The 17,809-nt window shown below is 48.1% G+C and overlaps 8 protein-coding genes across 8 annotated transcripts; 5 read left to right on the forward strand and 3 right to left on the reverse strand.

Annotated features, from left to right (window-relative positions):
• Positions 1–141: 141 nt before the first annotated feature.
• Positions 142–1,760, forward strand: I302_101295 (uncharacterized protein; the record flags this gene model as incomplete). Its single annotated transcript, XM_065869264.1, has 6 exons — positions 142–296; positions 411–620; positions 701–790; positions 895–1,377; positions 1,453–1,534; positions 1,596–1,760. 6 exons carry the CDS (start codon positions 142–144, stop codon positions 1,758–1,760), a joined length of 1,185 nt encoding a protein of 394 aa, XP_065725336.1.
• A 344-nt stretch (positions 1,761–2,104) lies between these two features.
• I302_101296 (uncharacterized protein) lies at positions 2,105–3,421 on the reverse strand (the record flags this gene model as incomplete). Its single annotated transcript, XM_019191300.1, has 2 exons — positions 2,105–3,217; positions 3,398–3,421. 2 exons carry the CDS (start codon positions 3,419–3,421, stop codon positions 2,105–2,107), a joined length of 1,137 nt encoding a protein of 378 aa, XP_019048048.1.
• Positions 3,422–4,114: 693 nt separating this feature from the next.
• I302_101297 (uncharacterized protein) lies at positions 4,115–8,224 on the forward strand (the record flags this gene model as incomplete). The annotated part of the gene is made up of 7 exons (XM_065869265.1): positions 4,115–4,624; positions 4,676–4,994; positions 5,050–5,369; positions 5,422–5,653; positions 5,713–7,454; positions 7,540–7,810; positions 7,917–8,224. The coding sequence occupies 7 exons, from the start codon at positions 4,115–4,117 to the stop codon at positions 8,222–8,224; spliced, it is 3,702 nt and encodes a 1,233-aa protein (XP_065725337.1).
• Positions 8,225–8,980: 756 nt separating this feature from the next.
• I302_101298 (uncharacterized protein) lies at positions 8,981–9,682 on the forward strand (the record flags this gene model as incomplete). The annotated part of the gene is made up of 1 exon (XM_065869266.1): positions 8,981–9,682. The coding sequence occupies one exon, from the start codon at positions 8,981–8,983 to the stop codon at positions 9,680–9,682; it is 702 nt and encodes a 233-aa protein (XP_065725338.1).
• A 109-nt stretch (positions 9,683–9,791) lies between these two features.
• On the forward strand, positions 9,792–10,436 carry I302_101299 (uncharacterized protein; the record flags this gene model as incomplete). Its single annotated transcript, XM_065869267.1, has 1 exon — positions 9,792–10,436. The coding sequence occupies one exon, from the start codon at positions 9,792–9,794 to the stop codon at positions 10,434–10,436; it is 645 nt and encodes a 214-aa protein (XP_065725339.1).
• A 1,173-nt stretch (positions 10,437–11,609) lies between these two features.
• I302_101300 (uncharacterized protein) lies at positions 11,610–12,506 on the reverse strand (the record flags this gene model as incomplete). The annotated part of the gene is made up of 1 exon (XM_019191304.1): positions 11,610–12,506. One exon carries the CDS (start codon positions 12,504–12,506, stop codon positions 11,610–11,612), a length of 897 nt encoding a protein of 298 aa, XP_019048052.1.
• Positions 12,507–13,285: 779 nt separating this feature from the next.
• I302_101301 (uncharacterized protein) lies at positions 13,286–14,083 on the reverse strand (the record flags this gene model as incomplete). The annotated part of the gene is made up of 1 exon (XM_019191305.1): positions 13,286–14,083. The coding sequence occupies one exon, from the start codon at positions 14,081–14,083 to the stop codon at positions 13,286–13,288; it is 798 nt and encodes a 265-aa protein (XP_019048053.1).
• Positions 14,084–14,814: 731 nt separating this feature from the next.
• On the forward strand, positions 14,815–17,582 carry I302_101302 (uncharacterized protein; the record flags this gene model as incomplete). Its single annotated transcript, XM_019191306.1, has 8 exons — positions 14,815–14,846; positions 14,955–15,224; positions 15,313–15,410; positions 15,479–16,502; positions 16,571–16,678; positions 16,732–16,971; positions 17,029–17,127; positions 17,228–17,582. The coding sequence occupies 8 exons, from the start codon at positions 14,815–14,817 to the stop codon at positions 17,580–17,582; spliced, it is 2,226 nt and encodes a 741-aa protein (XP_019048054.1).
• Positions 17,583–17,809: the final 227 nt, after the last annotated feature.

The following is a 17,809-nucleotide window of genomic DNA, read 5'->3' on the forward strand; positions in this document are numbered from 1 at the left end:
ATAGTAGCTGGGTGGATAATGATGTTCGGCTAATCGGTCTTGCGAGTGATGACAGTATATAATTTATCGAAAATTGATCTTGTTCTTCTTCTTTTTCTTCTATTCTCCACGCTTCCTTTTTCATCGGACTACCAGCTCAAGATGGTGTCGACCACCTCCATCCTCGCTTCGGCACTAGCTATCACCTCTTCTCTCGTATCGGCTAGTCCTACGTTCGTTACTAAGACCAATGATAATGGTACGAGTGGGAAATTGGAGTTTGAGTTTCCATTGAAACCCAAGATCATGCTTATCTCGTGAGTGCACTCTTCCTTCTGCTCCTGCTGTCAACATCTCCTACCTTCCTTCCTTCCTCCTCATACAGGACATGGTATCTCTCAACTAACCCCCGCTCCTTCCCCCCACATCAGCCTATTCGCCCCAGAGGACGTATGGACCCAATCCCTCGGCTTGACTAACAACATCACTCTTCCTGGGTTGTCCCCACTCTTCCCCTCCATAGGGTGCAATGACGACGCCTCGATCTGTCATATGACTACTGGGGAGTCGGAGATCAACGCTGCTTGCTCTACTTCGGCGATGTTGTTGGCTGATGAGTTTGATTTCACCTCGACTTACTTGTGAGTGCGAGTGGACCTTCTTCACCTCATAGGTAGATGTCGTATCGGACAGAAGTGCTGATGCCCTTCATTGGTCATAGCCTTATCGGTGGTATTGCTGGAATCAATCCTTATATGGGTACGACAGGGTCTGTTGGATTCGCTCGTTATGCTGTGCAGGTGGCTCTAGGGTAAGTTTTATCCTTCACGGTCCCCACCCAGCGTCCATCTCAAATATTACTTGATCATGCATACGCTTCAGTTCGGGGCTATGGGCTGACCCTTCCACGATCAGCTACGAGATCGACTCCCGCCAAATCCCCTCAAACTGGTCAACAGGCTACTGGCTTTTCGGCTCTTCCCAACCCGGTGAACCAGCAACTACAATCTACGGTACGGAGGTGTACGAGCTCAACACCAACCTCCGAGAGAAAGTCATGGGATACCTCGGTGATGTACAGCTGAACGATACAGCCGAAGCAGCAGAGTACAGATCGAAATACGACTATTCGCCTGCGAATCAATCTCCTCAGATATTCAAAGGGGACGTAGCTACCTCTGATGTCTACTTTGCTGGAAACTTGCTGGACGAGGCTTTCGGAAATATCACTAGTCTCTGGACTAACGGGACTGGAAAATATGCTTTGACGGCCGAAGAGGATAATGCGATTTTTGAAGCTATGGTTAGATCCCATACGGCCAAGAAGATGGATTTCAGTAGAGTCGTGTTGATGAGGACGGCTAGTGATTTCGATAGAGGGTATGGTGGATCTGATGCGTGGGTGTTCCATTCTTCTTCAGACTTTATATTCATGTCTATTGTTGGGTTACTTGGCTGATGATACATGCTCAGCGTCACCGCATTCCAAGCTGAGCAATACGGCTTCGAAATTGCCATTGCCAATATCCAAATCGCGTACACTCCAATCATCGAGGTGAGTCTTGACCAAACTTGTCTTTGCTTTTGCTATATACTGATGGCGCCGGATTGGTTAGGGTATTCTCAACGACTGGGATTCAACTTTCAGCAAAGGTGTATCCCCTCAAGATGAGTGGTTATACAATGCCGACATCTTCCATACGCTTGTTCAAAGGAAGAGGGAAGTAAGGGAATTTGAGAGGATGATGAAACGTTCTCAGGTTGGAAAGTTTAGACGATAGTCGAGATAAAAGGGACATTCTCGGTTTTCTTTCCGCTGAATTTCATCACAGTACAGTACAGTATAAATAGGTAGTCATTCACATAGAATCAGTAGGACTCAAGTATAATCATAAATCAAAGTTATAATAGAACAACGATATGAATACATATCTACCCATCGACATCAACGCTACCTGCCCACAGCGAGGGCATCATTGCAGAGCAACATCCGAATCCGAACACCTATTTGGCCAGAGCTAATGAGTCCCAAGTTCCAATGATGCTAGTCTACTTCGAAGACCGGTTACCTGTGTGGCGCGCATCTAATGTGCGATCATGGATTGACCAGGATGATATAGTCGATCTACCCGATTAACTTCTGTTCCTCTTCTATGAACTTGATCATCTCACAGATTAGCCTATTCAAATCCGTCTTGCATCCCAGCTCATCGCCCAGCTTGACCAGATATCCATTTATGTAATCTATCTCCGTCCTCCTCTTTTCTCTGATATCAACGGCCATAGATGATGTATTATGTTTGGTAGATTCGATGGTATCGTACACTATCTTCTTTAAGCTCTCTGCTCCGAATACCTTTAACATATCTTTATCTGAATTCTGATTCTGGTCTTGTTTAAGTTGTTCGAGTAAGATCTGGGAAGATTCTTCGATAATTCTGTCGACGATATTCACACCCCATGGAATGTCTTGTAATCTCCCGTTGGGCATTTGTCCTCTCCCTAGTATGGCTGTTATGGGATTTACCGCTGCGTTGATCACTAACTTCAACAGTAATGCTTGGTTGAGTTGATTGTACGATAGCAACTGAGACTTCAGGTCGGTCAGACTAAGTAAGGCTGATAAGGTATCTTTTAGATGTATCAAGTCTTGACGCCCATCGGGTATTTCTAATCCCTCTATATCATCCACCGAGATATCCCTAACTCTACTCTTGCCACATATCCAAACTTCTACTCTATCATGTCCAACATTCTTTGTGGGATCAGGTACTAAGCCCCACTTGATGAACCCCCCGCCAGGCTCGATATGATGGTTGATCCCCCCCCTCCGACCAGCAGGAGACACCGCATGAGGTGTTGTCCCAAGTATGAAATGTGGTCTCTTATCTCTGTCCCGGAAGAAAGTGGAGATCAACTCTTGGTACACTCCCATACCATTTTGCAATAAGCTTATCACACTATGCTCATCTAGGCGATGTAATAACGGCTCAATAGCTTGGGAGGTTTGGGTGGTTTTGGTGCATATCAGAAGACTCGATATGTACTCGTTCGACGAAGGATCGTTCAAGGATGATTCGACTTGATATGCTTCTGAGATGGTTCTAGTAGTTTGTCGATTGGAAGATAGGGTTTTGGGGAAGGTGCCGGGTGATCTGACTAGGAGAGTTAGGGGGGTGGAAGGGGTGGATAGGTGGAGATGGTGCGCTATCAGGGTTCCTATTGAGCCGATACCTAGCTGGATGTTTGTCAGCTTTGAGTTCTCCCATGAGACGACGGTTTTGATATTGCGGGTACTACGGTGGACTTGCCAGAGACAAGAAATGACCAGGGATACCTGGAAGAGTAGAGAGACACGTGAAGGGGGAAAGGCAGAGGACCGGGTAGAGGAGCAGAGGAAAGGCAGAAGACTACTCACGATATGTATCCTTGTCCTCGTCATTCTGCCTGCACTCGCCTGCTCAAGATATATCTGCTCGATTATGTAGCAAATAGAGAACACCATAGGTATAACGAATCCCACCCGCATCCATCTCCTTTTCGTTATCCTATGCTGTTCTCGAATGGACCACCTCCACCGCCACAACGCTTCAGTGGTCGTACACAGCAGGCGGAGTTATGCTTTGTTAGTGATAAAACGCCGAATAGTAGTGGTACTATGTATGTCATGTTCCTTCCTCACGCTACCACACGAGAACACGAAAGATAATTCAACTTTTTATAATACATCCATCCTCTTCGATCTATATCATCTTCTGCATTATCATAGCATACACCCTCAACAGCTACCAACTCAGTCAATTCCAACCTCATCACATCAATCACAACTCTAGTATCTTCATTTCAAGGTGAGTTGAAGTCATTTTCACTGCGAGCATCCGGGAGGAGGGGCAACGAGAGGAGGAAGCTGCGAACGAAAGTAAGAAGGTATTCCGAACATGGAAGCTACGAAACGGACCGCAAGTGCTTGGTGGTATGTCTGTAGCAGGATTACTGAGATGTTGGAGATGGGATCTGAAGAAAATTTTGAACATTTGGAAGATTCTGCTTCAACTCTCCTTCGTCTGCTCTTTTCCCTTAAGTTCCGTCAACATAGTATCTCAACACGACTGACCTCCATCTTTTTGCCGCTCAGATGTCCATTCACTTTGCTCCTCAATGGGTCAAACCAATCAAACCATCTGGCACTTCTCTGACCCCTACAAGCGAGAATCCAATCTCCCTCAAAAACGCTTCATCACACTCGAACACAGCGCCCAGCAATCCAAATGCATCTTTCCCCGCATTATCACATCCTCAACGTGCCGGTGTGATTTCCCCTACGACTGGTCAAGCACCACACAATTCACAGCCTTTGAGCTACTCCAGAGTAACGCACACACCTCTATCACCTAGTTTCCCCAACGAACCTAGTTACTTCCCATATCAAGAACCTAATGGAAACACCAATGGGGTGAATGGGGATGGTTCTACGTCCCATCCGTTTAGATACGGTAGAGATCAGATTCTGAACCTGTTCGATGAGATCAAGTTCAAGGAGAGACCTATCGAGTTGGTGGAGATGGCAGAAGGAGGTGGTGTGCTGGTCAGCAAATCGGTGAATAAACCGATCGGATTGAGGGATCTTTCGGAAATCGAGAAGAAGGTGAGTCACGACTTTTTTGTATTGTGATTCGATATCTAACACGTACATCAGCTCCTCGCTACTTCCATTCATCCCCCGCCACCCACGAGGCGTCAAAATACCCATGGGAACGCTTCCAACGCCAATACAAACGCTGCTCCCGAACCTCCTACGCCAAATGGGCTTCCCTCTCGTCGAGCTGGTGGATTCGCCCGAGGTGAAGGAGGGGCGTTTGGAGGTGGATTAGGGGGCAAGATCGGTACGATTGGTGGAGGTCTGATCAGTCCCGGTGGGCTGGACAGTAAAGCTCCCGGTGCGCTAGGTGGTGGTTTTGGTGGAGTAGGGAAGAGGTTAGGTAGAGTGAGAGGTGATGCCGCTGAAGGCGGTACAGGTGAGTTAGCTGCGATGTCACCTGCTACCATCCAAGCTAATAGTATGTCATTCAGACGGTACTCGATCCACCGGACCAAATTGGAGACCTGCTAGGACTGCTTCGGGCAGCTTTGAAGGTGTTCTAGGCTTCGGTAGTAATGGGCCCTCAGCTTTGTCTACAGGAAACCCTCTTTCGCCTAATCCCAATACCGATGTTTCTGAAGGTACCGATAGCAAAGAAAAAATTGGTGAACCGGTGAAGGAGAAGTCAGATGAGGAGAAAAAGGAGGAGGATGTTGGTAGATTCGGTAAAGGCGGTGGTCCTGGATGGGGAACTGGTCAAAAGAAATGGAGGATTGCTGCTGGTCTATCTGCTCCTGGCGATGGCGATAAGGTGAGCCCTGATGGTCCTGCTAATGCGACCAGATAACTGACGATTTTGACAGACTCTTGAAGTACCGATCGCGAATGAGCCTAGCTCAGTGTCTGTCGTCGCTACTCCATCAGCTACACCTGTTCCTGAGCGAGACGCTACCGTCCTTGACTCGATCTCTGCGCCTGTCAACCCACACCTGATCGGTCAAGCTCAGGAATTGGCGCAACAACCTCAACCAGAGGAAAAGCAAGATTTAGGTGCAATCGAGTGGTTTTACCGAGATCCAAACGGTCAAGAGCAGGGTGAGTTTCGGAACAACTTGCATTTCTAAACCTGAAGCTCACCGTGATATGTAACGTAGGCCCATTCACCGGTACCCAAATGCACGACTGGTATTCCCACTCATACTTCACCGATGATCTACCTCTTAGACGAGCATCCGAGACCACTTTCCGTCCCCTCGCCGAACTCAAAGTATCAACTGGAAATGCTGTTCAACCTTTCTTATCACCTATTCGACCTCGACAGCTCCCTCCCAATCTCCCTATCCCTGTCGCAGCGTTACAACAACAAGTTACCAATGGTCTCCCTGATACTTTCCGTAACCTAAACGTTTCGTCACCTATTGCTGCTGATCCTCGAGTCAGTCCTCAACCCCCAATTCAACACACTCCTCAACAATTCAATCAACCTTTCCTTCCAGAACGAGCACCTTACTCACCCGGCAACTACGGTCCTGGTTTCAACGGTCAACTTGGATCTCCCGCTGCTTTCGGTCCTACTCCAGGTCAAGGATGGGGTATGGCACCTGGTGCTGCTCCTGGTGGACCTAGGCTTAACGGCCCATTCGGTTCCATTGGTATGCCATCTCCAATCGGTCAAGGCCCTCTCCCATTCATGCCACCTCAACATCAGCAACAATTCTTTTCACCTCAAATTGGCAGTCCAGTAAGAAATGGAGATCTCTTCTCCCCTTCTGCAGGTGTAGGCGCTATCCCTACTTCACCTTGGGGTATGCCTCAACCTCCCCAACCTCAACATTCACCTGCCTACGCTCCGCAAATACCTCAACAGCAACAACAAGCCCCTCCTGCCTCAGCTTGGTCCAATGAGCAACAATATCAACAGCAACCACCTGTTCAACAAGAACAAGAAGCCAACCCTGAAATCGAACAAGCTGTTACTGAAGCGCTGTCACCCGTATCTCCTCAAGATCAAGTCTTTGAACCAGTTGTTCCTGAAGCCACCCAAACTGCTGTTGTAGAAGGGACTGGCATTGCCGAAGAGCCCGCTCCCGCAGCTACTGAAGTCGAGCAAGTCGCCGAAACACCTCAAAGAGAAGCCTCTCCCGAACCTCAAGCCCCCACTCCCGCGAAAGCTCCTGCGTCCGTCTGGGGTCAGACTTCTTCCAAAGCCCCTTCTCGCAAGGCTTCAATCGCTTCTCCCGCTCCTTCCACACCATCAACTCCAGCTTCTGCAGCCGCACCAGTCTCCTCCAAATTACCTCCTGCACCTGCATCTCTCCCTGCCAAGCCCGCCGCCCCAGCCAAACAACCCTCAACCTCTGAACCGGTATCTGCTCCTAAGACGGTCGCACCTGCCACTCCTGGACCTACCGCTGGTACCTCCTCGGGAGAGAAACCGCCCATCGTGTCTACTAAACCTGCTCCATGGGCCATCAAGGAAGAAAAAGATGTCAAAGCTTTGTCGTCGCCTTCTCTAAGAGAAATCCAAGAAGCCGAAGCTAAACATTCTGAAGCTAGGAAAGCTGCTCTGGCAGAAGTCAGAGCCGCTACTTCTTCACCTGCGCCTACACCTTCACTCTCGAACGAAGATTTCCCTACCTCCATGGCATGGGGTCTACCCTCATCTAAACCTTCTGCACCTTCCCCTGCGCCCGCCACTCCTTCCGCACCAGCTTGGGGAGGTAACGACTCGGCACCCAAGAAGACGTTGAAGCAGATCCAAGAGGAGGAGGAGAAGAGAAAGGCAAAAGCTGCTCAGGCTGCTCGAGCGACTCAGGGTGCTCCTGGATTACCTTCCGCTGCTGGTGCTGTGGCCTCGCAGAAGAGAGGTTATGCTGATCTGGCTGCTAATGCTGCGGTGAGTTTGATTGTTACTCAATCATAAATCGACTTGGGAGTCATGGAAGGAACATCTGACTGATCTATCATTTTACCGCGTACAGTCCGCCCCAGCTCCAGCAGGCTGGACAACAGTCGGAGCAAGTGGTAAATCCGCCGGCGCTGCTACCTCAACGGCCGCAAGAGTAGTCTCAACGCCCGTATCTTCCAAACCTGCTACTCCCGTCAAACCTTCCACTTCTGTTCCCAGCATAGCTGCAGTCGTGGGTACACCTAAGAAAGCCAATGGTTCTTCTGCTGTCGAGGATGCTAGTGCGCCAAGTGTGGAATTTATCAGATGGGTCAAGGGCGCTTTGAATGGGTTTAAGGGTGATGGTGAGTGATGATTCCCTTCACAAGTTGTCCTTCCTCTTAAAAGAAAAGCATCTCGTCCTCCTGAGTAGATATAAGTACATGAATGCTAATTGGTATGAATGGATAGTCGACGACTTCATCAACAACGTCCTACTGCAATTCCCAATCGACATCCCCGCTCCCTCCCGAGCAGATACCCTCGAAATCATCTCTGATGGAGTATATGCCAACTCGTCTACACTAGATGGAAGGAGGTTCGCCCAGGAGTTCTATACCAAACGAAAAGCCGATTCTCAAAGGAAGATTGCCGGTGGAGGTGCCGGAGTAACGAAGATAACCAGTCTGGCTGATGTGGTTAAGACGCAGGCCCCAAAGGCCAAGGGAGATGATTTTGGGTTTAAGATTGTTAAAGGGAAGGGGAAGAAGAAGAACTAAGGGAGTAGCTTGTAGAGTTTGAGTGGTACCGTGGTACCGTGGTCTCAGGCGAAATGATATCAGTCAAGTAACAAGTAACTTGCGTTTACTGAGAAAGAGAGTGAGAATGAGAATCAAATGCATATATCATTATCATTATCTACATTGAGCAGGAATGAGGTCTTTCACCATACATATGAGGAAGAGCATTGCGTTTATGTTGTAAATACAGTACCATCCAATACAATTTTTGAAACACAGAGGTAATTAATTCCCAGAACTGCCAATCCAACCTATGAGCGACACCTTGATCTCGTAATCGAAAGGATCAGTTGAATCATTTTGTCTTGTAATTTTCAGATTTCCTACTCCCCCTCTTGTTCTTGTTCCTTCCAATCTTCATTGACAGCATCCCAACCGAATAAATCAGGATCGACACTGAACATCCTCATTAGACCGGCGTAGTTCCATTCTTGAGTAGTTGACTCGGGTCGGTCGTACGAGGAACTACAACAACCGAAGATCAGTCAGGTTGAGCTTTGAATCGAATATCAGGTCGTTGTTCATTCTCACCTTTCATTCTCGTATCTATCGTAATTGACATTTTCATATCTGCTTGACCAATTCGTACCGCTATGATGTGTAAGCTGAGCTCCATTCGAGATCTCTTCTCACAGCTTTTATTTTGGGAGATGACGGATTGACGAGCCGGACCAATCGGACCGGAATTTTTATTCTGGATATTCTCTTTGATTCCTGGATGGAAGGAGGACGGAAATGAGCGGATGGAAGGAAAGGACGGATGGAGCCGAGGATGGAGGGAAGGTGGATGGAAGGAGGAAGGATGGATCTGGAAGGAATGGAGGAAGGAAGGAAAGGATGGAGGAGGACGATAGGAGATGGAAAGGAGCCGGAGGAGGAATGGAAATGGACATGGAGGAGGAAATGGAGGACAGGAAGGAAGGAAATGGATGGAAGGATGGATGGATGGATGGAGGAAAGGAAAGGAAGGAGTGGAATGGACGGAATGGATGGATGGATGGATGGATGGATGGATGGAAAGGAATGGAGGAATGGAAAGCGGACGGAGGATGGATGAAGGATGGATGGAGGATGGATGGACCGGAGGATGGGATGGAGGAGGAATGGATGGAGCGGATGGATGGATGGATGGAATGGATGGATGGACGGATGGACGGATGGAAAGGAATGGAAATGGACGGATGGATGGATGGATGGATGGATTCTGGCCGACGAAGGACGGAGGATGGACATGGCCCGGATGGATGGATGGATGGATGGACGGATGGAATGGAATGGAATGAAATGGAGGATGGATGGAGGAGGACGGATGAGGAAATGGAATGGGAGGATGAAATGGAAGGATGGAAGGAAGGATGGAGATGGAGGAGGAGGAAGGACCATGGAAGGAAAGGATGGACGATGAATGGATGGACGGAGGAAAGAAATGGATCGTAGGAGCCCGGAATCAAAGGTTCTGGATGGACGGACTGGACTACCAGAAGATGAAAGCGAATTGCATTTCCCGACAAACAGACCCGACATCATATTACCCTCTGCTCCACCTATGACACCTCCCGAAAGAGACTCACCAGGCGATAAGAAGAATGTTAGATTCATGGGACCAGACGGAGCACCTTTGAGTCCTGCCTCAACACATATCACCGTATCATCCTACGACGCTCCCCCACCTCCACCTCCTACAGATCTAGCGAGTCCACCTGGAAGTCCTAAAGCTACACCCCCCAAGGTCGTACTACAGCCTCCTCCACAGGGTAGACCAAGAGGTGATAGTTCAGCCTCTTCATCTTCAAGATCAGGTGGAAGTGGAAGTCATAACACCTCCTCCCATCCGCCAGTAAACGGAAGACCGAAAGACAACTCGGCAAATGTGCCTATCGGCAAAACTCAACCTTCATCCCATACTACCAGACCCCCAACCAACTCATCAATCACTGTTCCGCCACCTCCACCACCTTCCTTGGCATCTTACCCCATGCATCCACCAAGCCAACCTCAACCTCATGGGTTGGGTCTATCCTCTCCTCAGCCGCAACCTCAGAGTTATGGTCCAACGAGAACCAATTTGAGTAGAAGAGAGGTCGAAACTGTGCAGAAACATGCCAAGTGGGCGGTGTCGGCTATGGAGTTTGATGATTACGAGACTGCTAGGAACGAGCTGAGGAAGGCTTTGAACATGTTGGGAGGGTGACGAAACGAGCCTGAATGAAGGGTAGGAACCGACGGGGATAAGGTCGGTGGCGAATTACATGAAAAGAAAGTTACAAGTAAAATCTCATAACGAATATCACGACAGTACGACCTGGATAAAAACAAATGAAGTTGGGCAATAGAAATCACTTGCGAAGGAAAATTTGAACATATAGAGCTGAATCGAGGAAAGTGGCGAGTTAGAGTGTCCTACCCTTAGATCTTTTTAACCGCTGTCATAATTATCCTACCGCTCCCCCGCCTGATCCCGCTCTCCCCTTTCTACACCAATCATTGCACATACTGTACATACACCCCTATTTTATTAATTGCATATTTAGTCATTATACCTTGACTCTATTATCGAAGCATCATTTGTAAGCTTCAATTGTCGTTCAGTCACGTTTCGGATGTTGATGTCTTTTATGTTCTGGTCAACGAAGTGGGATGAGTGAGGAGAACAAGTCGATCCTGTTTCTCATGCATGTTGATAATCATCAAGCAGTACAAACATTTGCATGCATTCGGCGGGCAGGGGCTGGCGATTGATGTCAAATTGACCGGGGGGGCATGAGGAAGGATCAGCAAGTACTCTGTTGTACGATGGAAGAGTTTTGGATGTCTGCGGGTTTGCCATTCACTATACAGCCTGATTTTGGGCCCCATCTTTGGGACTACACACCGCATCAAAGAGTGTCCGCTCGCAATTCAGCATTTTGCCAGAACACCTGAACATCATTCTCTCAGCATGGTGAGCACTTCGTACTACCATGCTTGTGTGGCGAATGCACCAGGTACAGTAGACAGAAATGACCAGCGCTGCCACCTTTGTTCTGGTAAGTTAGAGAAAACTCTGGTTTTTACAGTATGGTCGTTGCATCTTTGATCCTTGACTAGCACCTCATACCTTGGCTGGATCGCATCCGCAGCACCTCAAACGAGCTGAAATGGTACTTGTACCCTTCGGCCACAGACTATGGAATAAAGTCAACTCAATACATACCTCTTGTATCAAAGTAGCTAAAAATGGCCGTCACAAGACAGGCGTTTATGGTGGCAAAAGCGCAAATCGTGCGAAGATTGTTCCGCCTTATGATACTGTATTGTCGTTATCGATGTTCCAACATGATCATTGTTTTTTTGCATTCACGATCATAGTACTGAAAGAAATGTATCATGAATCCATATGAAGCCTCGCATACGCCGTTGTAAGATCCTCAAACTCCCCAATATCACCGGTATCGACATCGGAAGTCGTCTCGGTGGGATGGTCCGCAGGAGGGTCCAGGGTGATTACATGAACTTCTTCCTCTGGATCCCATTCAACATCCCTGGCTGTCCAGCCTTCGAACTCTTCAGACATCTCATGGGACCACTCGTCGTAATCGTACCGTAAGAGCTCGTTGATCATCAAGCTCGGATCGACATCTATTTCAAGTTTGAATGGAGGATACGGTTTCTCAAACTCCGCCTGAGTCGTAACGTGTTTCGTAGTAAATTCATATTCTTTTTCGTACTCTTCATGTTTCTCTTTGACCCAACTCCTTACTGTCCCTGTAATATGTTGAGAATAACGCAAGGCAAAATCGTGGAGAAATTCAACAGGTTCCTCAAGACGAAACTCATACCTGAGACCTTCGTCGCCTGGACCTCTACCTTGGCCCGTCTCTTCTCGTAGATACTCCTCGAATTCCCTCGCATGAGCGTGAGATGGTGTACACACCTCACCATCCTGGATCGGCGCATCTTGTCTCGTGCGCAACATGAACTCGGTTTCGGGAAAGACAAACATGACTCGATACGGATCCTGGGGGCGATACCGATTAATTCTGACTAACCTGGGACCGCTCGTCAGGTAGACCATAGACAAGACTTGAGGTACACTTGCAAGCTGGTCGAACCATTCGGAGCCTGGACCTGGGGGAGCCGTCTGATCCCCCTCCGCATTGGATGCTGGATCCGTTGCTTTGTCTCGAGTGCTGGTCGCCGAGGTATATCGAGTGAAAAATGCTTCCACCGCTTTGACCCGGTGTATTGACCTGGGAGCGATTGTTTGAGTCGTCGTGGACATATGGGATTCAAAAGTGTCCTGAAGAGGTCTTCAAAGTGGTACTATATCAAATGAAGTTTCAATCAGAGCTCCTGGTGAGACGTATACTGACCGAGAGTCGACTTTCCCCGCGCCCTCCCAAGTTACTTGTTGGGGGGGATTCTGAGGTTTTACAGTTGACCCGTACGTTCCGCTATACTGTTGGAAGAAGATGGCATCGCGTCTCAGTTTCAGACTACTGTACAACGATCCATGTTCATCCTTTCAACTTGTGACGTGACTTGGAACTTGCTCCATTTTGTACCGTAAGACACCAGGACTTATGTCCCGGCCACTTGGCTCCTTTCTGTTGGGCTATGGACGCCGTACCCCCCGAACCTTCACTGCTTTCAGGTCAAACACGATGTGATTTTATACAATATCAGGCGGTTATAATCGGTCTTCAGCAGAGTACAATTACCCCTAAGATATACAGAAGCACTCCTAGGTCCAGTAATTGCCCAAAGTAGCACATGAAAGTTTACAAGCTTTATTAGTAACTTATCTCAGCTTCGGCTTGCCAACTTTGAACGTCCCAAGTCATGATCGTACGAAACAAGTATTGTGACACTATATATATTCAGCAATAGAGCGCTGTCGTCCTTGCGACTGTATATAGTACCTATATGATAATCGAGCTAAGCTGATGAGGACGATTGATTTCGATTCTGGATGATGCTCTTATGTATCGGCGAGGGGATTAATCGAGTCATCTGTTATCCAAGCCATCCAAGGGGTCTCTGCGTTACCGTATCCACCATCTAAAGGGCAGCAGGGGGGCTCAAAGTACAAACTAAGGCTTGTTCCTCATCGTCCCATTCGAGTGCACCCGCTTCTCCCATCGTGTATTCTCCGAATGCTTCCGACATCTCTCTCAGCCATTCTCGATGATCGAATCGCAATCGATCATCAACCAGTGAATCACTTCCTGAAATTGTAACCGGCACCATGCTGAAGGGAGGATAGGGACCCTCGAACTCCTCTTGATTTGTAACTTGTCGTTCCTTGAACATGGATTTCCCCTCGCATGCTTGATATCTCTCCTCCAACCATTCCCCGAATCTTTCTGTGAGATGATCAGCAGTGGACAGAGTGAAGTGCAGGAGGAACCCTGGGGGATTTCCTCTGGGATCGGTATGGAATTGAAAGTCATCAAGATTCGGACCATCGTGATCTTGATCTTGTAAGAGAGATCGTTCAAACTCGCTCGCGCGTTCAAACGGCGGTCCTATCGAGTCGTCCTTTTGACGAGTCCGGTATTCCGTCCATCCGCACGGCGGTACAAGTCTGACTCGATCGGTATTGCCCAGACGAGCAAACTTGGCACCGCTTGTCAGATATATGAAACTTACCACTTCAGGTATACTGGCAGTACCGCAGCATCCATCTTGGGCTGAATCTCTGGGGGGTGTGGCACCATCTTTCGAGGGCCTTTGAAAGGTGACAGCGCTTGGGAGACTCGCTGGAGATCTGGTTGTGACCTGATCGAAGAATGGGCCTACGACTTTCAAATTGTGTATGAAGAGGGGACCGTCGGTCTGTGTGGTAATTACTGACATCCTGGTCTGATCTACGGGTCTGGTATCAGTGTGGACATTTGGGTTTAGATAAGTATCGAAATAGATGTAAAATCAATGTATCTGCCAGCCAGGGGTCAGTAACGATAGCCAACTGGTCCCCCTATCGCTCTCTTACAGTGAGATACATCCACTATCACTGGGCGGACCGATGATGATGATAAGGTATCCTTTATACCGAGGCTCACACCGCTCTCGGGAGATCCTCGGAGCGGGAATACAACTCAAAGTAGTGCACATCGAGCTTATCTGGGCCTATGTAATCACATTATACTTCGTCATTATCAACAGAAGTTGCTTCAGAGTCATTGAAAGGAGGACAGAGATACACCATCATGATATGTGTGCTTTTTCATAGAAAAGGATGTATGCTATTGATCACTTCACTCACATCTGAACCGAAGATTGCTGATGATGCGATGCAGCGAATAGCACATCTTCATATCCTGCAAGTAGTGTCATGCTCAAGGTCAAGCCCATGAGATGACGATCTGAGCGTTTGGTCTGTTTACCCTGAGACAAAAGTTTTCCATGGGGGCTCGAGCTTGTGTGCATGTGCATGTGTATGTGTATGTACTGTATATATGGTTTAAGTGTGTGTTGCCAAGCTCCAAAAAGTTGAGTTCCTACAACCAATCCTCATTTGTATCTCTACGCTCGTTTGTGTGACATCTCACCAGCAGATATCGGACAGACTTGAAGGGTAAGAGAATATGCCTCCTCCCAAATTATCTGTTCGAGTGGGGTAAGTTTCGAAGTGTCTCTGATCATAGGACTGACTGGGCAGTTTCGCCCGTTCGCCGAGAGCCGAGTCATTAAGCTGATATGACCACTGTCATATCCAATCTCTTAGCTGGCCGCCTGACCTCGTTTTCAAGCTCTTACAAGTCATATCAGAGGATCCCCTGGCTTTACAAACCTACTTTCCAACCTCGACTACTCAGGCTCTGGGTAAACTCAAACAATCGAAAAAGTTTTGTGCGGTATTCTTCAAGAATGATAATTACATGAGGGAGATAGCGAGGTTGGGATATGCTCGGAGAGATCATAACAGGGATGAGTGGAATATAGAGGAGTGGTTGAAGATTGATAGTAAGAATACGGTGTACGATAAGATTGTCGTGTGAGTCCAGTTATGCTGTCTTCCATTACCCATTTAGCGCGGACTGACGAAGAATTCGTGTCTGAACGTGGGTGTTTTGGATGCACAGGTTGAAGAGGAATTATCTGAGTGGAAAATTTAGAGATGATAATGGAATGAAGGATGAGTGGAGATCATTTGAGGATATCCCGGATAGAAAAAAAAGACGTGAGTCAATCGTCGAGCCTGAGCTTCGAATTTACCGGATATGCTTACCTTTCTCCACCCACCTTCAGACGGATTGCGTGCAAAGATACCATACTATTTCCTACTGAAGAACTTATGCAGTCGAGATGACAACATATATACCTCTGAAGCCCTCATAATAACCGATACCATCTCCTCTACCCAATCGAAGAGAGGGAAACGAAAAGACCGATCGCCTTCCATCATATCGATCTCCTCAGACTCAGAGATACCATTAAGACAGATCGATGATGTACCAACATCACCTGTACAAGCACCAAAGAGCAAGAGGGTCAGAAGAGCTGTGCCCACTTCTTCCCCAGATATAGATAAGGATATTCAAGAGGATCCGGAGATGGGTTCGGACCAAGATGAGGATGTCGATAAGGACTCGGATACGGTCTCGGATGGGGATAGCAGAAGGACAGCTACACCTCTCAGAGACATAACACTCTTGGACAACGTAAATCAGCAACTCGTACCAATGGGAGAGGGCATATCAGACTCGGAGGATGACACCATGGATGATCAGAGCTGCTCAAGCTCGTCATCGAGCTCGTCCTCGTCAGACAGTGAAGAAGTGGCACCTCTGAGCCCGAGGGCGTTCACCAAGACCACCAAGCCGAGAAGGTCGATCATCAACAACACCATCCCAAAGCCCGGAAGCGCCATACCGGATGGCCCAGAAACAGCAGAGGAAGATGCTATCGAAGTGGCCGAAAACCGAAGTACGGGAGATCATGACAGTGAACAGACGGATGAAAGAAAGGATAACATCGGTGTCGCACCTAATGGTGGCCCCATAAAAATTCCACCTGATGCGTCCTTCGAGGCCGTTATGACTGTTATAATCTGCCATGGAGCTCTAGATAGAAGCAAGCTGAGAGGTATACAGCTTAAAAACCTCGAGAGTGAGATGGGAAGTGGTCAGATGGTATTCAGCTGGATGGAACCGTCTCTGATCTCATGGATGGGAAGACGAAAGGAGACCACCAAACAACAAAGGAAGAGTATAGTAGCTTGCGCCAGGATGGAAGTAGGCTTGGAAGCTGTAGACCGTATTCTTATCGGAATGTGAGCCAGACGCCAGCAAATATAACTTCACTTCCTTCGGCCCGCGGTACTAACGAAGCAGTGTACAGACAATCGCCATGTCTTCCGCTCGACGGGTATGGCCTTGACTTAAGTTTTGCGCCCACGTATGATTACCTCTTCAAGTATCTGTCTCAGCTCATCAGAAAGGCAGGAGGGTAAGTCTTGCTGTGGTAATCTGTCATGGTGAGATGTGCTGACCGTCGCGTAGCATGGCACTTGCCATTCCCGAGGAAATATACGATGTCAATGTCGTCAAGCGCTATTTCCTCACATGGCAGAACCATGGACTCGATAAGCGTCAACGAGAAATTTACTCCAGCCAAGGACTGACCGTGTGTCATATCGATGCTTGGATTTTCCGCTTCTTCAACATGTGCAAGAATTTCGAAAACGAGAATTATCAGGTTGAAGAAAGGGTTGAAGAGCTGATGGTACAGTCTCGGAGACAGTGAGTTGGTCTGAATCGCGTGCAATGATCGACTTGACCTAACGCCACATTAAACAGGAAAAAATGCGTTGGGGATGGCACACTAGTCTTCGTCAACGCCTCCCTTGGCAAGTTGTTCAAACGTAACCTCAGAAAATTAGCTAGATCTAATGGCTTGTAAGTGCATACCCATGCTTATTTCCCTCCGAACCCGAGATCTAGCACTTTCAGTATGGCTCACGCCTGTACGACCAACGCTGACAGCATGTCCGTGCAGTACTGTAGCCTACTCGGCGAGAACTTGGGAAGCGAGCACAAAAACTAAACCTGAAGGCCAACCACAGGATCACATGGGCTTGACTGTTGACTTACTGTCCAAGCCCGATTTCAAAGCCACGAACGGTATGACCATCAGGAGTATCACACCTGCTGGGCTCTGCGACTATGTAGACGATTTGAGGTCCCGCGCACCAGAGAATCAACCCCCAGCCGCGCCTCGCAAGAAGAACAGAAGAAAGCGAAGGGGTAAGAAGCAAGGCGGGACCCCTACACTCAGGCAAAGACGAAGAGGGAGGAAAAAGAACACCTATAGTGGTGGCGGAAAGAGGAGAACGGAGGTGAAGAAAGAATAAGTGTTGCAATAGTCGGCGATGGTGAGGTCTTCGCACTGGGAACAAGCGCCAGGGCTTTGATGTATCATATATGAGCATCTCAGAGATGTTTTATGAATCGGATGCATAGGATAGCGAAGGGAGCTCGTTGCGCTATGTACATCTGTGTACTGCGTGTTTATCCCTGAGTGTACTGTTCAGTATGGTCAGTGCAGTGTGTGTGTGCGTGTATGTTTGTGTTTCATGGT

This window comes from Kwoniella bestiolae, chromosome 1 (assembly GCF_000512585.2).
Source record: "Kwoniella bestiolae CBS 10118 chromosome 1, complete sequence".
Taxonomy (NCBI): Eukaryota; Fungi; Basidiomycota; class Tremellomycetes; order Tremellales; family Cryptococcaceae; genus Kwoniella; species Kwoniella bestiolae.